This window comes from Rhagoletis pomonella, unplaced genomic scaffold (genome assembly GCF_013731165.1).
Source record: "Rhagoletis pomonella isolate Grant_MI unplaced genomic scaffold, Rhpom_1.0 Rhpom_scaffold_00007, whole genome shotgun sequence".
Taxonomy (NCBI): domain Eukaryota; kingdom Metazoa; phylum Arthropoda; class Insecta; order Diptera; family Tephritidae; genus Rhagoletis; species Rhagoletis pomonella.
The window spans coordinates 29,877,229-29,902,415 of NW_023458561.1; the positions used below are offsets into that span (position 1 = coordinate 29,877,229).

General features: G+C 34.9%; 3 protein-coding genes across 13 annotated transcripts in view; all 3 read left to right on the forward strand.

Moving 5' to 3' along the window:
- Nucleotides 1-17,881, forward strand: part of LOC118742553 (tumor protein D52) — a 32,289-nt gene extending 14,408 nt beyond the window's left edge. The window contains exons 2-7 of one of the 6 annotated variants that reach the window (XM_036474710.1): nucleotides 1,138-1,140; nucleotides 2,316-2,440; nucleotides 2,506-2,666; nucleotides 9,080-9,139; nucleotides 9,638-9,800; nucleotides 17,574-17,881. In XM_036474710.1, coding sequence (XP_036330603.1) covers nucleotides 1,138-1,140; nucleotides 2,316-2,440; nucleotides 2,506-2,666; nucleotides 9,080-9,139; nucleotides 9,638-9,800; nucleotides 17,574-17,606 — 545 coding nt within the window. In that variant the 3' untranslated portion in view covers nucleotides 17,607-17,881. Of the gene's footprint in view, nucleotides 1-1,137; nucleotides 1,141-2,315; nucleotides 2,441-2,505; nucleotides 2,667-9,079; nucleotides 9,140-9,637; nucleotides 9,843-15,996; nucleotides 16,258-17,573 lie in introns of those variants that run through there. The other 5 variants (XM_036474705.1, XM_036474707.1, XM_036474708.1 and 2 more) reach the window with 5 other exon arrangements.
- An 844-nt stretch (nucleotides 17,882-18,725) lies between these two features.
- LOC118742554 (retinol dehydrogenase 13-like) lies at nucleotides 18,726-20,356 on the forward strand. Of its 5 annotated transcripts, none has more exons than XM_036474714.1 (8): nucleotides 18,763-18,781; nucleotides 18,899-18,958; nucleotides 19,029-19,194; nucleotides 19,261-19,358; nucleotides 19,426-19,582; nucleotides 19,648-19,816; nucleotides 19,902-19,992; nucleotides 20,089-20,356. In XM_036474714.1, the coding sequence occupies exons 3-8, from the start codon at nucleotides 19,036-19,038 to the stop codon at nucleotides 20,303-20,305; spliced, it is 891 nt and encodes a 296-aa protein (XP_036330607.1). In that variant the 5' UTR covers nucleotides 18,763-18,781; nucleotides 18,899-18,958; nucleotides 19,029-19,035; the 3' UTR covers nucleotides 20,306-20,356. The 5 variants fall into 5 exon arrangements, with proteins under 5 accessions (XP_036330608.1, XP_036330604.1, XP_036330607.1 ...); XM_036474713.1 differs by having other exon boundaries at nucleotides 18,766-18,781; nucleotides 18,899-18,962; XM_036474715.1 differs by having other exon boundaries at nucleotides 18,726-18,958; nucleotides 19,902-20,008; nucleotides 20,089-20,219.
- A 414-nt stretch (nucleotides 20,357-20,770) lies between these two features.
- Nucleotides 20,771-25,187, forward strand: part of LOC118742556 — a 50,614-nt gene continuing 46,197 nt past the window's right edge. Inside the window, exon 1 of one of the 2 annotated variants that reach the window (XM_036474716.1) lies at nucleotides 20,771-21,162. The gene's annotated coding sequence lies outside the window, so the exon portion shown is untranslated. The remainder of the gene's footprint in view (nucleotides 21,163-25,187) is intronic. The other variant, XM_036474717.1, reaches the window with a different exon arrangement.

A 25,187-nucleotide genomic window follows, 5' to 3' on the forward strand; every position in this document is an offset into this window, starting at 1 on the left:
AGTAACTTGCTAGTAAAAGCATAGCCGGAGCCGAACATTAAATACCTGGCGGTAGTATTAAATATAGTTTTTTCACCTTTCCGAAAACTACCGCTTCACGGTAAGCACGGGTGGTTTTACCTTACCCCTATTTCAAACACCTTCGATAGAAAGTTAAGTTAGGCCAAACGAGATAAACTTATGTATATAGTTATACGTGGGCGGTACCATACTCATTTTCCAAAATTCCATAATAATGTTACTTCTTTTCAAGGGATTGTTGTTAGTATAAATTTTGACTAAATTAGCGTCCTTAAATTTCGAAATATCGAGATATCAAGCATTTCAGAAATTTACCGTTATATTAAAAGTGGGCGTAATTTTAGTCCATTTCCAATTATTTCCAACGTTTTGCTACATATTGGTCGAACGGTTACCGAGATACACATACATATGTGGTCATAAGTGGGCGGTGCTGCGCCCATTTTCCGAAATTTGATTATAAGCGTATTTTTTGGTAAAGAATTATTGCACACAGCAATTTTGAATAAATTAGCTTCCGTATATACTGATTTGTCGAAGATTTCGTATTTCTCTAAATTACCGTTATATGGGATGTGGGCGTGGTTATTGTCCGGTTTTAAAAATTTTCAGCAGTTTGGTAGGTTGTACCAAGGCCAACAACTGTGCAAAGTTTGGAAGAAATTAGTACAGCGGTTACCAAGATATACGCATGTAGCCATAAGTGGCCATGGCCACGCTCATTTTCCAAAAATTTATAATATTATTTTTCGTCTAAAAATTATTGCAAATAATGTCTATATCTATCTCGATTCGTTTTGCCTGTTACAAACAACCGTTGTGTGAACAAAGTGCTCGGGTAAAAAAATTCTGGGCACTCAGAAAATTGTTTGAAGGGGTTGCCTTGTGAAATGAGCTTTTAAAAGTTTAAGTTTTCAGTATGACAAAAAAAAAACAATTGAGTCGTAGCATTATTAAGACACCTCAAAGTTACATACCGAATCGGCAAAATCGTGTAGGCCATTGTAGGCATATACAATGGTGTAGGTATCATGCGCAGAAATTTCATGGTTGGTTCGTTTCCATTTTTTTTGTCTTGAAAAACAATTTTTGCTTTTGAATGTCTTTTTAGTAAAGTTTGTTAAGCGCAAATTCCTGATTTTTCATTTGTGTTTTAATTCATTGTTACCAAATGTGAGCTCACTCGCCAAAATGCGTTGCGTTTTCCTTTTTTTTGATAACCATTTTCATGAATTTTTATACATACTTATTTTATAAGTATTGTAAATACATATGTGTATATGTGCAGGTACATATGTGCGTGTTCCTCTGTATGTTGGCTCTTTTAAAAATCTAGTTGCTGCTTAGTTATTTGCTGGCCACCAAATAAATGCTGTAGCAGCACTATTAAGTATTTCTTATTATAATACGAACAATTTGCCACAGTCAGACATTCAACAGTTAAATGTAGTTTCTGAACAAAAAAAAAAAAATATGAATTTAATTTCTTTAGACGCTAATTACTATGATACATGCATACAATTTTAACGGTATTTTTGCATTTATTTCTTCCTTTTACTGCCTTCTCTCCCACATTTGCTGCATACAATTTCGAAGTTTGTGAGTATAAATATACGAATACATACATATATTTTTTAATATGAAAATCTAAGATACACCCATACATATTCAATACCAATACAAATTTGAGTTATTTGTGTATATTTTTTTTTTGCTTAATTAAATCGATATTCAGCTTATGATAGAGTTTTCGAGGAGGTTGTCTTTCAAGGAGGTACATATATATATATGTGAAGAAGGGTTTTTCAAGTATGCATGATTGTACGAACCATTTAAGCTCAAACATTTTCCATATTTTATCTACTTATTTACTATGCTCACTGATTTGTATATCATTTTAGCACTAAGCTAGGCAAACATGTTGATACGCTGCCTTATTCAAACCTTCAACATTCAAATTCATAAAGTTGTTGCACAAAATATTAAACTTACTTTCAAAATATTTAAGATATCTTAGTATGTATATCGGACATTTTTTAAGACCATTAAACCAAAATTATATTCACGCTTAATAATTAGGGATATTCATTTAATTTGATTAACTGCAGATAAACGCGATAAAATTATAATTTCCCTAAAGATTTATAATTTTATAATGCCATACAAATTTTTAATTTTATAACTTTTATCGGTAGTTTGTGACGTTAGATGAATATTGCTCACTTTATAATATACATAAATCAAATAATTCGTTTTAAAATTTCTCTTCAACTTGCAAACACCTCATAAATTAGATAATACTTCGAAACTGTCGGAGCCTGCATCTCCAGTTGCATCTGTTGCATCCGCAGATATTGCTGCCGAGTTTGCTGCGCTCACTGTTGAAGAGCAGGAAAGACAACGTGCCGAATGGAGTCAAGTAAGCTGCTACATATAATTAATAGCTCAATTCAAGTATAATCATTCTAAAATATTGCCTTGTAGGAGCTTGCACGTGTCGAAGAGGAGATAAATACGCTGCGTACAGTATTGGCATCGAAAACACGACATTCTTCAGAGTTGAAACGCAAATTGGGCATTACCATGTGGAAAGAGATTACAGACGATATGAATCAAGGCCTGAAAAATGTCAAAGAGAGTTCTGTGTAAGTTTGATGTAAATTTGTTAATCATAAAGTTGGTGACTATATGTACAGGGTGCTTGCTGTAGCGACAATTGTTGGATGGTAACATATTCAACTCAACTTCGCTGATAATTTAAAATTTTTCATTACTGTTATCTACCATGTGAACTTTTGGTGAATCGTTTCTATTCAACAGTGGCTGTCCTGCTCGTTTTTTCGCAAATTTTTTTACATCAGTATTAGGAGCGTTCCTTATCTCCCAGAAATAGTCAGAAAAAGTCCGAAGTAGTCAGATTTAGTCCAAAAAGCGTTCCTTAACTCGGAAATGACAGCAAAAATGAGAGAGCAACACTGGGTGAGAGTGACCTCTTCAGTCCGAAGTAATCAGATTTAGTCAGAAGAATTTTTTCTGGCAAAATCCCGAAAAGTGTCAAACTCAACTGAATTTAAATTAACGGAAATTAAAGAATACGCAAAAAGTGAGAATAATCTAAAAAGTAAAAAAAGTGAATTGAAATTGGAAGGAGGCAAAAAATAATTGATATAGTAAGTGTTTATTGTGCTTGTGCTTGGTGAATGTGTTTTGCACATACATTTCCATTCTTATTTGACGTTAGCTTTGTTGTTGCCATTCTTTGGACTAAAAATTTGGTTTTTTGCGTTCCTTTACTTTTCGTGTTATTCTCTTTTAGTGAGCGCATTTTGCTTACGCTCTGGCATTTTGACACTTTTCAGATTTTAGTCCAAAAAGATAAGGAATTTATCTTCAAAGCTCAGATAATGTTTTTGTTTGTTTAGTAGTACATCGCTGTTATTGACGTTATCGGGAATTGGAAGGCTATGGCCATATGACGACCGCCGTTATCTTACCTATAGGTTCAACAAGACAATTCCAAAGCAAAAAGGACTTTAATACAAGGTAGATTTTCCAAGTTATGGCCGGGATTTCGTCCTATAGGAGCCATAAAGTGGTAAAAAGTACAATACCAATGGAAAAGTCGTTAGACAAAATCTTCATCTTCTAATAATTATCTGTAACATTTATTTGTTTTTCGTCTCGCCGGACTGTTATTTACCATGGAATTATTTTCGTCTTCTCATAATAACTATCGGGGACTTTGATTTTTGCCGTCTCGCGGGACGTTTGCTTCAAGACGGAAATGATTTCAACACAATATTCACCAAAACAAAAGACGACATAAACACCCCACATCACGACACGTCTCCCGAACCACATGAAGCTCCTTCAATTTAACTGTAACGGGCTACAGAGCAAGATTGAGGAGATAACCGTCGTCATGTGTCGGCATGGTATATTAATAGCTGCGGTCCAAGAGACGAAGTTGCACAGCAATTCAACTTTGTTGAATTGCGCCGGGTACAACGTGCACCGTCGAGATCGCGAGCGAGATAATGGTGGTGGCTTAGCGTTCATCACGCACCACACCGTGCAGTATCGTCTTATCGAAGCAGACATCGACCGCAGGGATACCACCCTAGAATGTCAGGGCATCGCTATCCGGTCAGGCGATGTCGAGCTCGAAATATTTAACATATACATACCCCCTGTCACCTGCTGCCCGGCAGGATATCACCCTGACATAGGTGCGCTCCTCAGAGGTGAAAACCGTATGGTAGTAGGTGACTTTAATGCGCACCACGATCTTTGGCACTCAAGCCTGTCAAACGATCGTAGGGGAACAGACTTGGCTGAGCAGATAGACGATTCGACATTCTGCACAATGAACGACGACGCACCCACCAGGATTATGGGTAACTGCAGTAGCTCGCCAGCCATCACAATAGTCAGCGCTGGTCTGATAAACAGCATAACGTTGCGACCTATGCTGACTCTAGCATCAGACCATCTACCCATAGTCATCTCGATTGATAAACCAACCGACTTTGCCTCCGCCAAACACCGGACCTATATCAACTTTTCTAAAGCTGATTGGAAAGGTTACGCGGAGTTTACCGAAAACACCTTCGCAGCGCTCCCCACACCAACCGACGTCCATCTCGGTGAACGTAAGTTCCGCAGGGCTATCACTGCTGCTGCAGCTCGCTTTATACCGGCAGGATGTATATCGGACCCACGTCCAAACTTCCCTGCCGAAGCGGCTGTTCTAGCCGATGAGCGTGATAGCCTACGTCAGGCCGATCCCGGAGATCCCCGTATCAGGGATCTCAACGCGGAGATTCGGCAACTTGTAAACGTACATAAGCGGAAGAAGTGGGAGGAGCATCTGAAGACTTGTAATTTCACCTCTGGTGTGAGCAAGCTTTGGTCAACCGTGAGGTCATTGTCTAATCCGACGAAGCACGACGACAGAGTCGAAATTTCCTTCGGCGACCATGCCTCGTCGGACCCGGAGCGATGCGCGAGCTATTTTAGCCGGCAGTTCATACAGCATCCTCCGGTGGACAAAGCCAAGCGTCGAGTGACCAGAAGGCTGCACAAACTGCCAACAACTTGTGCCCCCCCCTTGCTTTCACTTGCGGTGAAGTTCAGGTGGCCATCGGGAAGGCGAAAGCCTCCAAAGCCATGGGTCCCGACGGAATATGCATGCTGATGCTGAAAAATTTGGGTCCTGCGGGGGTAGCGTACCTAACGGAGGTCCTCAACTTGTCAATGGCCACTCTCATCATCCCAGACATCTGGAAGGTGGGGAGAGTGGTCCCACTGCTCAAACCGGGGAAACCGGCAAACAAAGGAGATTCGTATCGTCCGATTACACTCCTTTCCCCGGTAGCGAAGACACTCGAGGCCTTGCTACTCCCGTACTTCACAAACCACCTGACCCCAGCGAAGCATCAGCATGGTTTCCGTAAAGTGCACAGTACAGCAACAGCACTTAACGCTATAAACACTCAGATAACTCGTGGCCTTAACCGTAACCGTCCCTGTGAGAGAACGATTCTAGTAGCGTTGGACTTGTCAAAGGCGTTTGACACCGTCTGCCATTCCACGCTACTAGAAGATATAGAGGCCTCCTCTCTCCCACAGAGGCTCAAACGGTGGTCGGCAAATTATCTGAGTGGTCGACATTCGTCGGTAATGTTCAGAGACAAAACGAGTAAGCAGCGAAAAATAAAACAGGGGGTTCCTCAGGGTGGTGTCCTTTCCCCGCTACTGTTTAACTTTTATATTTCAAAGCTCCCTCAACCACCAGAGGGAGTCTCGATTGTCTCCTATGCCGACGATTGCTCGATTATGGCGACTGGGAATGGAATTGATGACCTGTGTTCGAAAGTAAACGGCTATCTCTCCGAACTTTCTCGCTTCTTCACTGCAAAGTGTCTAGCCCTCTCCCCTACGAAATCCTCCGCGACCCTGTTCACAACCTGGACGAAGGAGGTCAGGCTACCGCTGGGGATTCACGTCGATGACACACCAATTCCGACGGTGAATAACCCCAAAATACTCGGAGTAACTTTCGACAGCCTGCTCTCCTTCTCTGCGCACTCAACCGCTATTGTCAATAAAGTACAGAGCCGCAACAAGGTCCTCAAGTCGCTAGCCGGCAGTACTTGGGGCAAAGACAAAGAAACGTTGCTGGCAACATACAAGGCAATAGGCCGGCCGGTTTTGAACTACGCAGCGCCAGTGTGGTCGCCTGGGACTAGTAGGACGCAGTGGACGAAGCTACAGACCGCACAAAACACCGCACTGAGGACAGCGACGGGATGCCTCTTGATGACGCCTGAACACCACCTGCACGGCGAGGCGCAAATGCTCCCGGTAAAGGAGCACAATATAATGCTCTGCAAGCAGTTACTGATCGGGACCCACAGAAGTGGCCACCCGTGCAGACAGCTGCTTGCAGAGGAGCCCTCGCCTAGGCACGTCAGGAGGCATCTATATGAACTAACGGACGAAGTCCAGAGGTTCATTAAGCAACCTCTGGACCCGACAGCCTACAGACAGGCCTTGAGCGGCATTCACAGGGACTCAGTCTCGAGTTATGTAGACTCTAGACCTGTGAATGCCGTTCTAGGCACACCACCCCCGGACATTGACGAGACGGAGCTTCATCTGCCTCGGGAGACGCGCACCACACTTGCACAACTTCGCTCCGGCTACTGCAGCAGGTTAAACTCCTACCTGAGTAGGCTGAATGAGGATGTGCCTAACGAATGTCCGGCATGCGGAGAGACCCCACATGACTCGAAACATCTCTTCGCATGCCCGGCAAACCCGACATCCCTAACGACCTTGTCCTTATGGGCAAACCCCGCAGAAGCTGCACGCTTCCTAGGGTTACCGTTAGTGGAACTTGACGACAACGACTGAGATACCAACCGATCTGGGCGGGGTTGTTGTAGCCGCTACAACAACAACAACAACAACGACATAAACAAAGAACCAAATAACGTGGTTTATGAAATCCAACGAAAACTGCAACAAAGTATACATAGGCACGACTAAACGAGCCCTTGGAGTCAGAATTAGTGAACACCAAGCAGACGCGAAAAATAAGAAGACGCATTTGCTCAGTACTTGACGAATAAGTGAACACATAGCAGATTTTAAGAACACCATAATTTTGGACGTGGAAAGACGAGAAAAAAAAACAAGATTAACTTTGGAGAGTCTGCGAATACAGGAGAGGATAAGGTACGCGATGAACTTTAAAGATTACCTTGACAATAAGAGTGTTCGCTATGCAAAAAACTTGTACCAATTGGTACCAATTTTTACTCTGTAAAACTGGCAAGGAGAGAGCACAATTTTGACATTTCATTTGGAGGCGAAGTTGCAAATTCGTGCTGGGAAAATTTTTGCCAGAAAATTGGAAAATTTTAATTGGCTTTGTGTGCATAGGAAAATTCCAGCAAAAATTAATTAATCACCAAACCTACTTAATCAAATTACGAGCTAATGATCAAAAATTAATTCTTTTAATCGCGGTTACGATTAACGGTTTAATCAGATTAAAATTAATCATGATTAACTGTAATTGGATTGAATTTAATCGAATTAGTGCCAACATTGCTAGAAAACGTAAAATAAAGGAGCTAATCACATTAAAAATTTTCTACTTGCTATCCTTATGTAAATAAACTAATGGTGATTTCGTTTCTTCCAATAAAAGTTGCCCTTCCAATGTTTGATTTGATTGCTGATTACTTTTGTATGGAAACTCTCTTGCGACAAAATTGCGATATTCCCATAATATTTGAGCTGCCAATCATTGCAAACTCAAAGTTGCAAAACACATGCTATTTTATTGTCTCCGAATACTTCAAGAAAAAGTATATTAGTTAAGACTGCTTCGACATATAATTGTAAAAGCTTTTATTTTTCACTTAGCCGATAGGTCGTTCATACAACTTCGTTTGCAGCGTTGCCATTTCGCCAAATATGCCACTTTGCGACGTTTTATGAATCGCATTAATCTTTTATTGTGATATTTTTTTCTGCGCTTCTAATAGCTGCATTTTTTTTTCTTTCGTTATAATTTTTTTTTTTATGGACCAATCAATTAAAACTAGTAGATATGCAAGTAGAATGCATATACTATAATTTATGTTCTTTTGAATTATTTGAAGTGGGGCCTACGGGATATTTATTTTTAGTAAAAATTTCAAACAGTCATTTTGTTTGCTTGTCGAGCGTCGTCGAGCAATATTCTTTTATAGGGATATATTTTGGATCCTTGGCTATAAACCTCTGTTACTATCCGCCTACGTCTGCTTTCTGCGCTATTTAATGTCGGACGTTTAAGATCTTTCAAAGGGATTCCAAGCAGAAATATTCAACGGCTAGTTTTAGGGAGAGTCGATGCTGGCATAATTAAAAATCTGTTAGTCTGATCGAATATCATTTGTCAAAGATCTGGTGAAAAAACTCCCACTGTTTTTTTCATCAGTAAAAATAACTTAAAAATATAAGAAAACGAATGCGGAAAAGTACTCTAGATACTCAAATGCTTTCGTCAGAGCTGAGTACCGAGATTTTGGGGCAATAGAACAAGCAAAAAACAAAAAAATAAATAAATAGAATAAAAAATAATTAAATGAAAAAGAACCTGCATAAAAATAAATAGTTAAGAAATAAATATAAAATTTCGTTTCCTGACGCTGAATAACTCCTTTTAATTTAGTTTTAACCGACTTCACAAAAAGGAGAAATGTTATCAATTCGTCGGAATATTGTTTTTTTATGTATGTTACCGCATAACTTTGGACCACGTTAACCGATTTCTATAATTCTTTTTTAAAGGAAAGGTGTTACCTCATATCTCACATTTTTAAATGAGAATTCTAGTCGGTTTTGTTTTTCGCTTAAACATATTTTTTATTAAAAAAAAAACTGGCATAAGTTTTATAGACACCAACTTTATGATATACTAAATTCATTATAGTTGATCAAAAACCCATTTTTTATAACTTCTTTAATTTAATTTCGTAATTTTATGTTGAATTTTAAGTTATCAAAGCGTCGAACAAAGTGTTGGTAATCTGTCAAAGGCCGTACATGAGGCCCCAATGTAAGTAATTGCCTTCCAATACTATAACAACACTTGTGTCAACTTTGTCTACTAAAACGGTTCACTTCGATTCCATTTTCGCACTAACTAATTACATATGTTTGTATGTATATCCATTTATTAACCAGCTCTAAAAAGGAAAAATCTATGAAAAAAATACTTCAACGCTAACAATTTCGAATCGATTCCATGAGAAATAATCTCATTTTTTTTCTATGCTCCAGTACGTTTAAAAAGATTGTTTAAACCCTTTTTTTGATTAAGATTAAACATCTAACGTTTTTTATTTAAAGTATTTATTTCATTTTTTAAATGTATGGCATTGTAATCACTTCAACCGTGTTGAAATCTCTATCGACATTTCTCGTAAACTTTTTTTATGTATGTTTTTTCGTGTGATTTTTTCTTTGCCCATCAAAATCACTTATCCACTTCTAAAAACTCATTAGCGCAATTTTAAAGTATATCCCGATTTATATTTATTCATTTGTATTTCAGTTTCCAACGCACCGAATCGGTGCTCAAGTCAACATCGGAAAAGACCGCATCGGTATTTGGTAGCATAACCAGCGGCATAACATCGAAATTCTCACAAATGAAAAACTCGGAATCGATGCGTTCGATTGAAGAGAAGGTTGGCTCAGCCTATGAGAATGTTAAAGTAAGCTATGATCACAACAATTTTTTGTGCCAACCCCATGCGGTAACTATAAACTATTTTTCATTCCTATCTAACACCTTACTCTACTATAAATAATTTGATTATTGCCTCTCCTACTCATGCTCACAACTATAATAAAACAAAAACAAATACTCGGGACACAACACTAAGCTCGTACAAAATTTGTAATATAAAATATCAAATTATTTGTTTTGATTGTTTTAAAAACTGTGTGTTTGTTTGATAGAATCAGGGTACGAAAATAAACTGTACAAAACAATTCCCATTTGCTCATCGCTCATCATATCATTTGTGGTTTTGTACAGTTTTGTACATAGTCAGAAACATGATTCAATAATACAAGGTTGTGTAATTTGTGACAGCTAAAATTTGACACTCCTTTATCTAGATTTGTATTTTGGAAGTAGGAGAAAGGGGAAGAATGTGATCGCATTTTGCGAAAACGGTAGTAGAATGGTACTACAAAAAGTATGCAAATTATACAATTAGAAGTAAAATGTGTATTAATAATTCTATGCGAATTTGCAATATATTTGGTGTTTTAATGGAAATACTAAACAAGACATAAAAATATGCATTTTTGATTTAAGTTCTTCGTCATTTCGGGGAACAAATCTAGAATGCCGACCGTTCAGCTATGCAAAAACGAAAAATGCAAAATTATTTGGCGCAAGTAAAAAATGAAGAGGTTCTAGAAGGTTAAAGTTCAGTTTTTAGATATTTTAAATATTAACATCTTTTGAACTTTATAACCGATTAAAAAGCTAATGACGTCACCATAAAGGTAATTTGTTCTTCAGCTGATGTACATAATTTATAGCTTTTTGTATTTTTAAACCAAAACCACTAAAAAACGAGCAAATATTATTTTTTCATGAAATAACCTTTTTTGATAAAACTGCATAATTAATAGGAAAGAATTTTATATTATTTAGAAAGTACAAGTCATTATCTTTAATTCGATAGTACATATTTTATCATGATCTACTTTTGGGTTTTAAGAATTTAGTGATAATAAAAAATACAAATAAACCCCTATCTTCTTTTTTCTTACCTGCGCCAAAATTTGGAATCGTTGAAATCAGCGTAAAAAGTTCTATCAATCGGCATTTTTGGTTATTTTATAGCTAAACGGTCGCTATTCTACACTTGTTCTAGAAAATTACGCAAACGAAGGTAACGCCAAGGAATATTTAGTATGAAGAATTTTTGGTTTTACTACTAATATCACTAGAAACTATAGAGTAAGCAACATTCTGCACAAGTAAAGGAGCCGGCTTTATGTGTGGGAGCGAGAAGACTGTTTTATTACAAAACCTTTCTATTATTGAATCATGGTCAGAAACAAATTGTATGATTCACTGTCATTTTCCCCAACGAGAAACGTTTGATTTTCGTTTGTGACAATTGTACCATAGGTACGGTGACCATCCGTCCTGTATTATACGGGACAGTCCTCTTTTTTGACCAATTTTCCTGGTAATTTATTAATTTTATACGGGACGCCAAATGTTCTGTATTTCTTTTGATGTCCTGCATTTGTCCCGTATTCGGTGTTCGGTATTTCGACGCCTTAACAGCTCATTAAAATGGCATGCCATGAACCAGTTTTAAGAGATGTTGGTATATGTATGATCGTATTTTTTCCATAAACAGTTATTATTTTCTAACCCGAATAACTGTGATTGTAATCGAGGGATACATACAGTGTCCAAAATATAAATTAGGACTCGACATTTTAGCAAGGTGTGGCTATTTGTCTTTAGTGCATTTAATGTTTACTAGTTTTTTATGAAAGTAAAGCTCTTTTCTTAACAAAAGTCATATAAATCCAAATTTCAGACTTTGTGCAAAAAACCCTAAAAACTAATTCTGCAATGTTTCACCAAAATTTTAAACTTTTTAGTTAGAATCTTAAAAAAAAATGGTTTGCAGTTTTGTAACCCATTAGGATTTAGTGTAATAAGGTGCAAGTGGAAAGTGCTGCTCATTTTCTTCTCTTTTAAAAAGTTGTCGAACATACTTTGTATGAAATAATTTGTAACACCGTCTAAAAAAAAACTGGCAAAAATTAACGGTAAGTCCTACCGGCTTAAAAATTGCACTTTTGTACTAAATTTAACGAATCTTTTTAAACAAATTTTGCGCGGTAAAAATCTCGAGAAGAATATCCTACAAATTTGTGATGTTACTATAAGGATGCTGTTTCAGGCATAATACATCTAGGATCATTGAATAAGGCTTTAAGATCTGTAGGTTTTTTTTGCAAAAAATATGCAAAATTATTTTTTGTCCCGTATTCGGCTCCCATAAATATGGTCACCGTAACCATAGGGGACGTTTTATATGTATGCAAACGTTTCAATTACGTGGAAAATATTTTTTTTCTGTAAATTTTCATATCCAATTCAATTAAAAAACATTTTTATTTTTTTTATTCATTGCAGCCATTCGTTTTATATTTAGTTATTGCATATATGTACATACCCTGTGGGGAAAATCTCTAGTTCTGAACTGGTGCGCTTCTAGTACATTTAGACCCAGTACTGGTTCGCGATAAATATATTTTGCATGCAAACAACTGGCGAATTTAATATGGCGATGTCCTAGCAAGTGTCAATTGCCCCCCGCTGCATCCCTTTTTCGATAGTTCCGAACTGGACCTAAATTCTATAGTTCCGAACCAGTTCTAAAATCGACAGACGAAAGAAAAAGGTATCATCATTTTTCAATCTTTTTGGTTCTTCCGTGTGTGCGATTTTAAGTTATTTTGGAAGAAATGTGTTTTCAATTTGAAATTAAATTTGTTTGACCTTTACCTGTAGCTAAGTTTGCAGAGGTGCTCGCTGTTAGATTCCAGACGGTCCCAACATGTTGAAATGTTAACACAAATTTTGGTTTTGTATTACCAAGCTATGAAAAAGCATCTGCGAAATGCAGAATAGAAGCGTATTTGAACGAAAAAGCCGCCGAACACATATCTATGTAAAGTAAACAAGCCCCCTGCTGCATCCCTTTTTCGATAGTACCGAACTAGTTCTAAAATCGACAAATAAGATCTAGTTCGTTCTGCATCTTTTTTTCTATAGTTCCGAACCAGTTCTAAATTCGTCACTTTAGATATATGTAGATTTCCAGTGAAAAAAAACTGAAAAAAATAGTTTTTTAAAAGTACCACTTTTCGCCGATTTTGGACTGGTGGGGATCTAGCTCCAATCGGACTAGTTCCTTTTTGGCGATAAAGACCTAGTACGAAACTAGAAATTTGATTCACTAGTCCGTGGTTTCCCTGCAGGGTACATACATATATTTTTCTCTGCACGATTCATTTCGTTTGTTGCATGGTGAAATAAATATAAGGTGATGTCACTTACATAACCTCACTTTTTCTGCATGCCAATTGCGGCCATGTATTTTGGGGTCGGAGAAAATGGGCGAAAGGATAGGATTATTTTAACTACTTTTTGGGTACTATTTCCAATACATACATATATCAGTGGACCCCACACCAGTTAAATGAAGCTTGCATCAATAAAATATTTTTTCTGTAAGCCAGTGTAATTACAGTTTCATTTTTTCGCTCAAAAGAAATTATTCTTACTTAATTTTTATTTTTTCGATCAAATATATTGATTTTAATAATTATTATTCAGTTATTTTTTTCTACTTTAAAATTATTATTTGTAAAACTTTAAGGCCACACGGTCGTACCACACACATATGATGATGGTTAATACTTAAAAAATAAGGACTATTTTCCGTCTTTCATTTATTCATATTAAAACAAATTAAGTTATACCGTTCTCTTTATTTAATTATTCTTAAATTCTTCTAAAAATGACATATTAGCCCGTATGGAATTTTATTTCTATTTTTTCCTTAAGTTCCGAAGTACACGTATATGCGTACTTAGTTTTTAAATACCTTAACTTTAAAGGGAATTTTATTACGACCTTTATTTTCGTTAACATTTAAAAATTTAATTTCTGAATTCTATCAGTTATATTATAAAATCATTATGCGTTTAAATTGTTAGACATGTGCATTATCGTAGCCATTTGAGGCACTGCTCCAATAATCTGCTGGATATGTATAGTATATAATTTATCAAAAATTTACTTACAAAATCGCAATTATTGGAAATTATCGCTCAAATTTTCCAACGAATTTGAAACGAAAAGTCAAAGCAAAAGCGAAACAAAGAAACAGTTACTACGTTTATACCTAAGCTATTTGCAAACAAAAATAATTTGCAAATACCTAACTCACTGTTTATTCGTTGGTGAAAAATTCTTTTTTAATATTGCCTGATTAATAATGTGACCATCGAAAAAAAAATTACGTTAAAAATGGCAACGTCTTGATTATTAAAAGGCAATAAGATGACGACCATCGAAAATAAAACTAAGAATGGCGGCGTCTTGCGCTTATTTGCAAATAGTACCACTAATCACTACTTATTTTCGTGATTTAGTTATTTGCAAATAAAAAATTAACTCAGCGTTTATACGGCAAAGTTTACCATTTTGCAAATTGTTATTTGCAAATAATACGTGCGTATAAACGTAGTAAGTGATAACTGCGCATAATTTTTTCACACAATTGTCTGCTTCATTTTTTGTTCCATTTTGCCCAGAAATGAAATTGAAATGAATAGAGTAGGCATTACTGTAACGCTGGTATGCCGAAATTGCCATAATTACAACAACCACCCCCTAAGTGAGAACACCTTATTATTATTTCACCATGGTTTGTTGTTTCGTCTGTAAAAGTGTCAAAAAACGAAATTCTGTAAGTCAGATGCAGTGTGAAATCTTTTGAACAGCATAAAAAGAAAGCTTAAATGTCTTCCTTTTATCTGTGAAAATTAGGTTTCTTTTAAATGAAATATGTGAATGGAACCCGGAATTTTTTATATATTCTCTATCACATTTATATAAATTTTTATTAAAGTTGCCTCATTCTAAGTGGTAATAAGGCTTTCAACGTAAGTTACCAACCAGGGCTGCGGCCGCCAAGATCACAGAGATTAAACACACAGTTTTTTTTTTATTAATCACTTTGTTTGTACATTTTCTGACTCACTGTTTGCTAAAATTAAATTTCAAATTTATACAAAAAAATACTATTTACCTACCTACTTACACAAAACATTTTGAATAACTTATTTTATGTACTTATCTGTAGACTTTTAACAAACGAATTAAACTTAAAAAAATATCTCAACTAATTAAGCTAAAATCGATTTTAGGTTAATATGTGTATGATGTTAAAAAAATTTAATATTTTAATTCAGCTTTTAGTAAGTTATGTAGATACATATGTAAAATCTAAATGTACTGCAGTGACTGCTTAATAGATTAAATACTTAACTTGTGTTCATCAGCTTAAAAGCTATCTAAGTACATTCATGCTAGTTTATCAAAAGTCTACTGATAGATATGTTGTATGTAGATATCGCTCATTTACTTTAATAGTGTGAAAATAATAGAAAATCGAGTTAAGTATGTAGAAATGACCGCGAACTGTTCTTCTATGTTGTGTAAAAATTCCATAGCTTTACCGGTTTCCAGTAGCTCACTAGAACATATTAACTATTATTTATATGGATTATATGTAAATTCCAAACTTTAAAACAGTTCTTCTCGAGTTTTTGGTTTTTTAAGTTATGGCAGTGTTGAAGTAAATGAGCGATAAGTTAAGGGCCGTTTTCTCAAGTAGCTTTTTGAAAATAATCTGCCCTTTAAATAGTTGTTCTAAAACTAACTTTGTGTTAAAAGGGCAGATAAATTTTAAATGTTACTTGACAAAACGGCCCTAAATGTATTCTATCGAGGGCTTATCTGTATGTTTCTGTGTATTACTTAAAATTTTCATAAAAATTAAGTTTTGAATAAGAATGCACCTCCGAATTAACAATGGGATTTCAGAGGTGACAGCTAAACCGCTGGCGACTTCAAATTCAGAAATTCGTTTTTATAAAAATTGCAGATAGAGAGATTTGAATATGTATAAGACCTCAATATGTAAATGGAAACTTACTATTAATATCTTGCATGCTAAGCTTTCATCAATATTGTGTTTTTTACTAATCAATTGTTTCTCTTTCTCTCGTTTCATGTTATATTTACGCCATCTGACTGTTTAACTGTGTGTGTGTGTGTGTGTTATGAAGACACGTGTGTCCACTTCACGTTCGGGTTCGATTACCAGTTTCCCTGATGCCTTAAACGAAAACAATTCATCATCCGGCCTAAACTCACCAACCGATTCTGTACCAAAATAAGTGCGGAATATTGCAAGCTCTACTATTTAGTTTTTAAAATGCGAATTCATTTGCCGAAACCGCAACTTTGTATGCAATGGTAATCATATGCAATGATGCTGTAATTTTATTTGCGACCAAACAAATTTCGCAACGATTTCAAAACCACTACATACAGTATCGGTCATATCTATAGCACGCCATTTCAAAGTGATATTGTGTGCAACTTATGTTTATTTATTTATTTTTAAGAATTTTCAATTAAAATACAGTTCTTTCTCTACCAAACCCCATATAAACCCAAGTTTAACAATTGGTAGAAAACTTCAAAAAAGTGCAACAAATTTTCACCTAAGTTTCAAACTTTTTTCTCGGAAGTGTTAGAATTTTTTTGAGTACACAGTTTTTTAGCCCCTGCAATTTTAGTCTAATAATGTGCAATTTTCAAGTGGCTACGAATTACCGTTAATTTTTTAGATTTTTTTTTGTTGCATTGGCTTCCATATAATGAATAAACTCAATTTATTTGTATATGGATGAAAACCGCAACACCTTTGGCGAAAAAAATTCTAAAAAATCAACGGTAACTTTCAGTCACTTGAAACTTGCACATTATCAGACTAAAATTGCAGGGGCTAAAAAACTGTGTATTCAAAAAAATTCTTACACTTCCGAGAAAAAAGTTTGAAACTTAGGTGAAAATTTGTTGCACTTTTTTGAAGTTTTCTACAAATTGTTAAATTTGGGTTTATATGGGGTTTGTTAGAGAAAGAACTGTATTTTAATTGAAAATTCTCAAAAATAAACAAATAAACAAAAGCTGCACACAATATCACTTCGAAATGGCGTGCTATAGATATGACCGATACTGTACATACAAAGATACTTATGAAGAATATAAAATATACTTTTCATTATTCTCCTCATCTACGAGTGCGATATTTGGATTTTTTCTTAAATGTACGTAGTATTTTCAATTTTGCAATATGTTTGCAAATTAAAACGCAAAAATTTAACGAAAACGAGAAATAACAATTTGTATACACACATATACACTACTACTAACCTTACACCTTAGATATGTATATTTGTATGAAGTTTATTAAACTAGCTAAATGCTAAAGCGATACCAAGAAAGTGAACGAAAAAAAAAATAGTTTTGGAGATATTTTTTTTTTGCTAAATCGAAAAAGTAAAACATGCGGTCCCAAAATATCTTATGATCGCAAAAAAATCACAGTTTATTTAATGGCTTAAGCCAAACATTATCTTCTGATATTTTAAAATGAATCCTGAAAAAAAGCATTTCGTATGCATGTGTTTACTACCTTTACCATTACTTTTAAACAATCAAGTAAGCAAAAACTAATTTCCTTTCTTATTTTATTTGGTTTAAGAATGCGATGACTTGTTAAAACATGTTTTGTTCTTAAATTACTTCAATCTAAATCTTGAAACTATTTATTTTCATTTTAATTTTCTTTTAGACTTTAACCCGTGTAATGCAATGGCGTTTATAACATTTATCCTAAACATTATGTATTACAACCATGAATATTAAAAAAACATTGCTTCGCAGTTGATTAAAAAAACTGCAAAAAAAGTAAAAAAGCATGAAATGAGCTTTACAAGTTGAAGGCGTGTCAACGCGTAATAGCAGAGTTGTGTGCAGCAGCATTTTTGAATATTATTTCCATAAAACTATTGATCTAAATATATTCCACTTTGAAAATACAATAATATTGTTAAGTGTATTTTTGCTAAATAAATAAATAAAAATCAATAAATGAGTGTACATATATGCGTCTTAAACATTAATTCAACTTATACATATTATGTATACATACATAGATATATTGGGTCGATAAAAAAGAGTCATTGCGTATGTTGCCAACAGCTTATTTTAGTGCTGGTAATCAGGAAGGCCCACGCAGCTTGAGGACGAAAAAATAAACGTTCCCAAGTTAAACAAACGTTGAAAATCAGTCAAAAGGAGCTAAAAGAAAGTGAAAAATAAAATGATAACTGGCAATGAGAAGTGACTTCTTTCACACAATGTGAAACGCAAATTGTATTGATCCAGGCATTATGATTCACATCAATCGACTTTAAAAGCAGAATATATTCAAAAGTATCTTTGAGCTTCTTTTCCTGGAACCGAACAGTTAATTACTTATGATGAGTACTAACGGCGATTGGAAAGTGTGATTGAATTTGTCAATAGTAAAGGAGTTTCATGACGACAACGTTAGACAATACACCTTTTTGACGACGTGAAAAAAAATATTGGAGCCAGAAAAGGATGTGTTGTCACGCGCAGCATCTCGTCTGAGCATGCTAGATCCAGTTAAATGCTCCTCATGCTGCCAGATTTGCATGAATACACATAGCATATGTTGCTTTTTCATGGTGTATACTTTTAGGCCCAACTGCTTTCTATTTACTTTTATTTAGCGCAGCGATATTTAAAATTCCACTGCTGATAAGTATTCATTTGGGTTTCCTTATATTTTAGGGTCCATATATTTTACATCTAAAGTTATTTGCTGTTTTTTTTTAATTATATAACTACATAGTTTTGAGTGGGAATGTACTTTTTGTTAGTTTGTTTAATTAAAACTTCTCACTTTCGTTCTTTTTTTCTGAGTGTACTGTATCAGCTGTTGGTTTACTACCTGATCAGCCGGTGAAAGAGGTTTGTGCAACACCCAAGAAGTGCTTTTTGTTTTTAGTTGGTTGTTTAAAAGTTTAACACTTTGTAAATTAAATTAATGGTAGTTGTAAATTAAAGGATGTTTTCGTTTCTCAAAAGTCGGCCCATTTTTTGGGCAAGTGTTACAGGCACCACGATTGGTGCTGCGTTCTTTATCAAGTATGTATGTAGGCTTTTGTCGAAATACAACCTCCAATTCCAAAGTTACACATTTACTTTCTTCAATTAGGGATTTGATGCAAGGAGAGAGGTTCAAAAATGCGATAAAAGCTGAAAATAAGGTAGTCATTGTGACAGGGTCGAATACAGGCATCGGTAAGGAGACCGCACGGGAGTTGGCCAAACGTGGCGCCACGGTTTACATGGCCTGTCGTGATATGCAGAAATGCGAAGAGGTAATCTTATACCAATCATCACTTACATATGCATGCATGTATGTACTGTAGGGAAATTCTTTATAGGCTCGCGATGAAATTGTTTTAGAAACCTATAATAAACACGTTTACTGCCGGCAATGTGACTTGGCATCGTTAGAATCGGTGCGGAAGTTTGTTGAGAGGTGAGTGGTTACGTTTAAATTAACAACCTGGCAATATCCACGATAAAATGTTTGATATCCTCTACAGTTTTAAAAAAGAACAACAGCGGCTCGATATTCTTATTAACAATGCTGGTGTAATGCGTTGCCCGCGTTTGCTAACCAAGGATGGTTTTGAAATGCAATTAGGTGTTAATCATATGGGCCACTTCCTACTTACTAATTTAATGCTGGATTTGCTAAAAGTAAGGAGGAATTTATTATTTGTTATTTCGTACCTATGCATCTTATTTAAAGTCTTTCATTTTAGAAATCTGCGCCAAGCCGAATAGTGACAGTTTCTAGTTTGGCACATACGCGTGGAGAAATCAATGTAGCCGATTTGAATAGCGATAAATCATATGATCCCGGCACAGCTTATAATCAAAGTAAATTGGCAAACATATTATTTACTCGTGAACTTGCTAGACGCTTGGAAGGTGATGCAATGTAGTTCACTTATACTACATACATATTTATGTACATACATAATGGCTAAATGAGGAGTTTTTATACAATTAATAGGTACTGGCGTTACAGCTAATGCGCTGCATCCTGGCGTGGTGGATACGGAACTTTTTAGACACATGGGCTTCTTCAATAGTTTCTTTGCAAGGTTCGTATGTACATATGTATGTATGTTTTTATATTTTCTAATTTCATGACTATAATTTCAATAAAAAAACATGCATTGGCGTATGTACATTTATAGCTTAGTTTTCAAACCGCTGTTTTGGCCCTTCATTAAGTCACCTCAGAATGGTGCTCAAACTACACTTTATGCTGCCTTGGATCCAGAATTAATTAATGTGTCCGGAAAATATTTTAGTGACTGCAATTTGAAAGACGTAGCGCCTGCTGCCTTGGACGATGCTCTAGCAAAGTGGTTATGGGCTGTTAGTGAAAAGTGGACCAAGCTGAAAGTTTAATATTTTACACTTACAAACAAGTTTTAAATAAATGCCATTTGGTTATGAAAACACGTGTATTAAATTTTTTTTTGGCAGAAAACAATGAATGAGACTCAGAATCGAATACGAATAAATTAATGAAGAATTATTTACGTATCCATATGTAGTATGTATGTATATGAGTATCTTACAAAAAAACATATGACATCCGTATTTAATAGTGATTTGAAAAAATGTTTTAATTCCTTTTTAATCGCATCGCTTTGGTTGTCTAAAATTTATTCAATTCAACATTTCCTTTTCTCTTTGTAATATTTCCGTCTCCTATTAGACACGCGATATATTTTTTATCCAAAATCTTATTAGAATTCTACTGCATGCAAATTCACCTGTTGTTTCAGCGGCGAATGCAACCCTGTACTTCGGAGTTTCCGTGGTTCACTTTTGACAGCCAAACGCCAGCTGAGTCGCTGCCGTATTTTGACCACTCAAAGTAAGTGGCAAAATAACAGGTGAAGAGGAAAATTTAAGTACATACATACCTGTCCTCTTAAGGTTTCCTTTCGCTCGCGTAAGCCACGCAAATCTCAACGTAGTAGATCGTATGTACTTGATTTTTTCTTGAGTCTCAATAAAGTGTGAAAGGTGAAAAACAAATAACGGAGAAACGCGATTTTGTGGTTAATTTTGCAAACGAATTGCAAAGAATCCCCACACGAGGATCGATATCGTGCTGAAAAAGTTTTTCTACTGTGTTTTTTATAAAGTAAATAAAAAATAATCGAAACAAGTGCCTTTTAAATGTGATTTAATTAAAAAACAAATTAATTGCAAACAACAACTCAGAATAAAATAGCTACGACATTAACAAGCATGTAAGTTGATGCATATATACATATGTATATACATACATACATACATATGTAACACGAAAGTACGCAAGTAAGTCTACACGTACATATGTACATATGTATGTTTATACATACATTCACACATATGTACGCAGGTTCTTACTCATATGATTTTTTCTCTTAGCAAAGTGATGCAAAATTTTATTAACATTGCTCACAACCTATTTTGCAAAATTTATTGTTGAGCTTTCTTATTTGCTTTTGAGCACTTCTTTTCTCTTTAATTTTCGCGCATTATATGCACTGGATTTCATTGGCCAGACTTTGCATAGCTAATTTGAATAGTTTCTTCTTCACCTAATTCGACTTTCCATTAAATTAGTAATTTTTAACTGTCTTCTGACTTTTTCTGTTGAGCGACACATAATATGCATACCTTTATATGCACATACATACATTCATATATACATTCGTATGTCTATACATATCTACAAAAAACAGTGTTTGCATTTGCATTCCTACATACATTCATATAAACACCTAAACATGTTTTACTTAACTTAGTATCGTGCAGTATTTGTCTTCGCACAGTGGCGTTGACATCGACTTCGGCGTTTTTGCCGACGTGAGCGTCTCGCTTGTCGTCGACATCGACAGCGACGGCGGATACCCAGTCATTCTTCTTCTAGTGTACCGAACTCAGTTCCAGTGTTGCCAGAGAAATTTTATTAAAGATCTTCCAAGTGATAATAAAATCTTCAAAAACCCATAAAAAGGTTACTGAAATTGGGAAAAAATCTTTTTTCCTTAGAAATATCTCAATTGAAGACTTTATAACAAATAAACTTCAACTTTTTTTCATTGTTTTTTATACAACACCATAACACATTTTATTAAAAAATAAAAAACAAAAATAACAATTCGATTTACAACATACAAACAAATTGAGTTTTTATAATACGAATTTTGCGGTCTATAAGTTTACATAATAAAATTAAAAATTGAATAATGAAACCACAAACAGACTATAAATTTAGTGATTAAATTACCAAAACTGTAACAATCTCATGAATTCATCACAAATTTACTTAACTATTTCACAAAAAAAAACAAGTAGTGTTACGAGTATTTTTATAACTACACTGAGAAAAGCGTTAAGTTACGTCAACAAAATGTTTCTCTCAACACATGATTTGGTTATATTTAGTTACCAAATCGTGTGTTTAGAGAAATATATATTTATTTTTCTGAGTGCATATATTTTCAAACATGGCAATTAAGAAAAAGTTGCATAGAACTGTAAAAATATACAGTATATTTAAGTCTCGTAAGTTGTACTTTGGAAATGTTTTAATAAATATTTGTTCTCATTTAAAGCTCACTAACGACCGTACTTTTTAAATAATACTTTGTATAAAGAACACTACTTAAGGTAGTGGTTTCCAGCTTATTACGAATTTTTCAACTTTATTTGTTCAAGTTTATTTGAGAAAAAACTCTCCGGATCTGTGCATTCATCCTCGATATCGGATGATGATGATGATGATGATGTTTCTATAAAGTTTGCCTTAACAAATATCGCTTCATAATTTTTATGTTATGGAATTGACAACGCCAAGTTTGAGCTGCGCAATGCCGAGTTTGAGCGCGAATTTTTACAGGGAAAATCAAGTCAAATATATAGGTACATATCTACCTGTCCTTTAAGGTAAACTGATGAAAAAACGGAAAGTTTTTTGTCACTTACCAGTGCCAACTACCAAAATCCACAGTGTACACAGTGGGCCCGGTTGGACGTTTTATTTTTTTGCTATTCATATTTGTGAATAGAATCCTAGCTGTCCTACTTTCACATGTGCAGCAGTAAATTGATGACAAAAACGAAAAATTTGTTGCCAACTATCCAAAAACAAATCTTCAAGTGCTGCCAAATATCTAAACTGTGAAGATTTTTTGTGCGGAGTTTTATTTTGTTGTAATTATCTTCATTTGAAGAATTTTCTGATTATTTATGAAAAATATTTTAATTTTGAAGATAATTCAATAATTCTGGCAACACTGCTCAGTTCTTCAGTCAATGCTTCTTCGTTTGTTATGCTCGTTTGTGCTAGAGACAGTTCATTTTTTTTATAGATTTTTCTGCTGTTTTAACTTGTTTTCCTCTATGACAAGACTTCATTGATCAGCGCTGCCGAAATGGGAGTAATTTTACGTTGAACAACTGGTATTTGACTGCATTATTGTTCGTTTGCTGTTCAGTACATACACTCGTCGCTGTTATCGTATGAAGATGTGTTTTTTTATAATCAGTCTTTTTGAAGGTTAACATCTGAAACTGTTCATACGCTTACTCTTTATACTAAAATTAGTTTATATAAAGTGTATACATTAATTTAGCAGGATTAATGGTTATCCCTAAATTAACTACTCTTTCGAGTTTTTTGCAACAATAATCCCTACCCATCAAACAATTAGCTTTGAGCTCAACTTGAGGTTAAGTTGAGAACTAAGATATTTCTTAAATCTTCAATGTTGTTTTTCAACAGTACCTCAAGTGGAGGTACTCAACAAAGTTTGCATTTTCTTTGTATGAAAATAGGACTGATTCTCAAGTTGAGAAAATGCTAGTTCTCGACTTGAACTAAAATTTGATTCTCCAATTGGTCTCAAATATATCGAGCCCTAACCGCGAAATTAACGCAAGCGATATATTTTTGGAAATTAGTTTTTTGATGTAGAATTGTTATTTTATTCTTAAACCCATAACAGGTCAACTGTTAAAAAAATTTTATCGTCAATCGTCATAGTCACAGATATACACGATGGGTTACGTTTTATGAAGTAGGGAAAGTGCAAATGAAAAATTTGATCTTAGCGAAAAATGTTAATTATCGGAGCTGAAGATAATGATAAAAAAGGTTCTTAATCAAAACGCCATACTTTGGTATTTACAAAACATTATAAAAAAAAGAACTTATTTTCATTTCCATTTTTAGCTATCGAGCTCCCAAGAGAAAGTAATCTTACCAAGAAGAACCCCAAAATTGACAATACTGATTCGTTTTTTGCTCTAGTCTAGTTGCTCTTTCAGACACGCCAAGTCATGCTTTCAAGTCTTCTCGCTCGTAAGCGAAGGAGGTGAAAAGAGATACATACATACCGTAAAGTAGTTATGTGCGGTCCCGAGTACTTAAGGAACAGGTTCTGCCGGTTCTGCCGGTTCTAAGGAGAACCGCGAATTTGGACCGGTAACCGTTCTCGAAAAGTGGTAACGGAAATAGCACCTATCGAAATAGCTTAACAAACGTTAAATTCAACTTCGTTTTATGCATGCGGAGTTATATTTTTTTCATACCAAGAATGTTAATCCCGAGATCTTGGTCTTTTTGAATAAAAGAAAAAATAAAAACGCCTCTTTAAATAAAAAAGGAGGTTTCAAACCCATTTATTTATTATTTATTTTATGGTAGGAGAGCTTATCAAACAGTATAGACGCAATTTTCTCGATTTAAGTTAATGAAAAGAAATGAATATCTAACCCCGGCATCCCGAAAAACCCGGGATCGTAAAAACCGAAAAAATTAACTTCCGTAATACATACATAATATGTATTTTAAAAAATGGGGAGAAAATTGGCATTCGCCTAACTTCAGTACTCGCTATTTATGTATCGCCGCTTGCTCATCCAATTTTGCTAAAATCCATGTCACACACCTGTGCTTGGTTTGCCCTGCGCGAAATGTTTATAGGTAAATATTCTCCAGATTTCTTATCTCTTCGTCTTTACACCAATCATTTCCCGTCGCTTTCACCACTACATTCATATATGTATGTATGTACATATTCATATGTACCGATTTAACCACTAATAAAAGCTTGTGTTTAAAAAAATTGTTTTTAAATTGCTGTTTATACGCTAATTTCGTACTGTTCTTGAATAAAGTCAAATTTGTAATTAATAAAATTTGTTTGTTTTTGTATATTCTGCTTTTACCATTTTCTCATCACTTTCATACTATTTTTGGTTCTCAGGTCCTGTAATTCTTTTA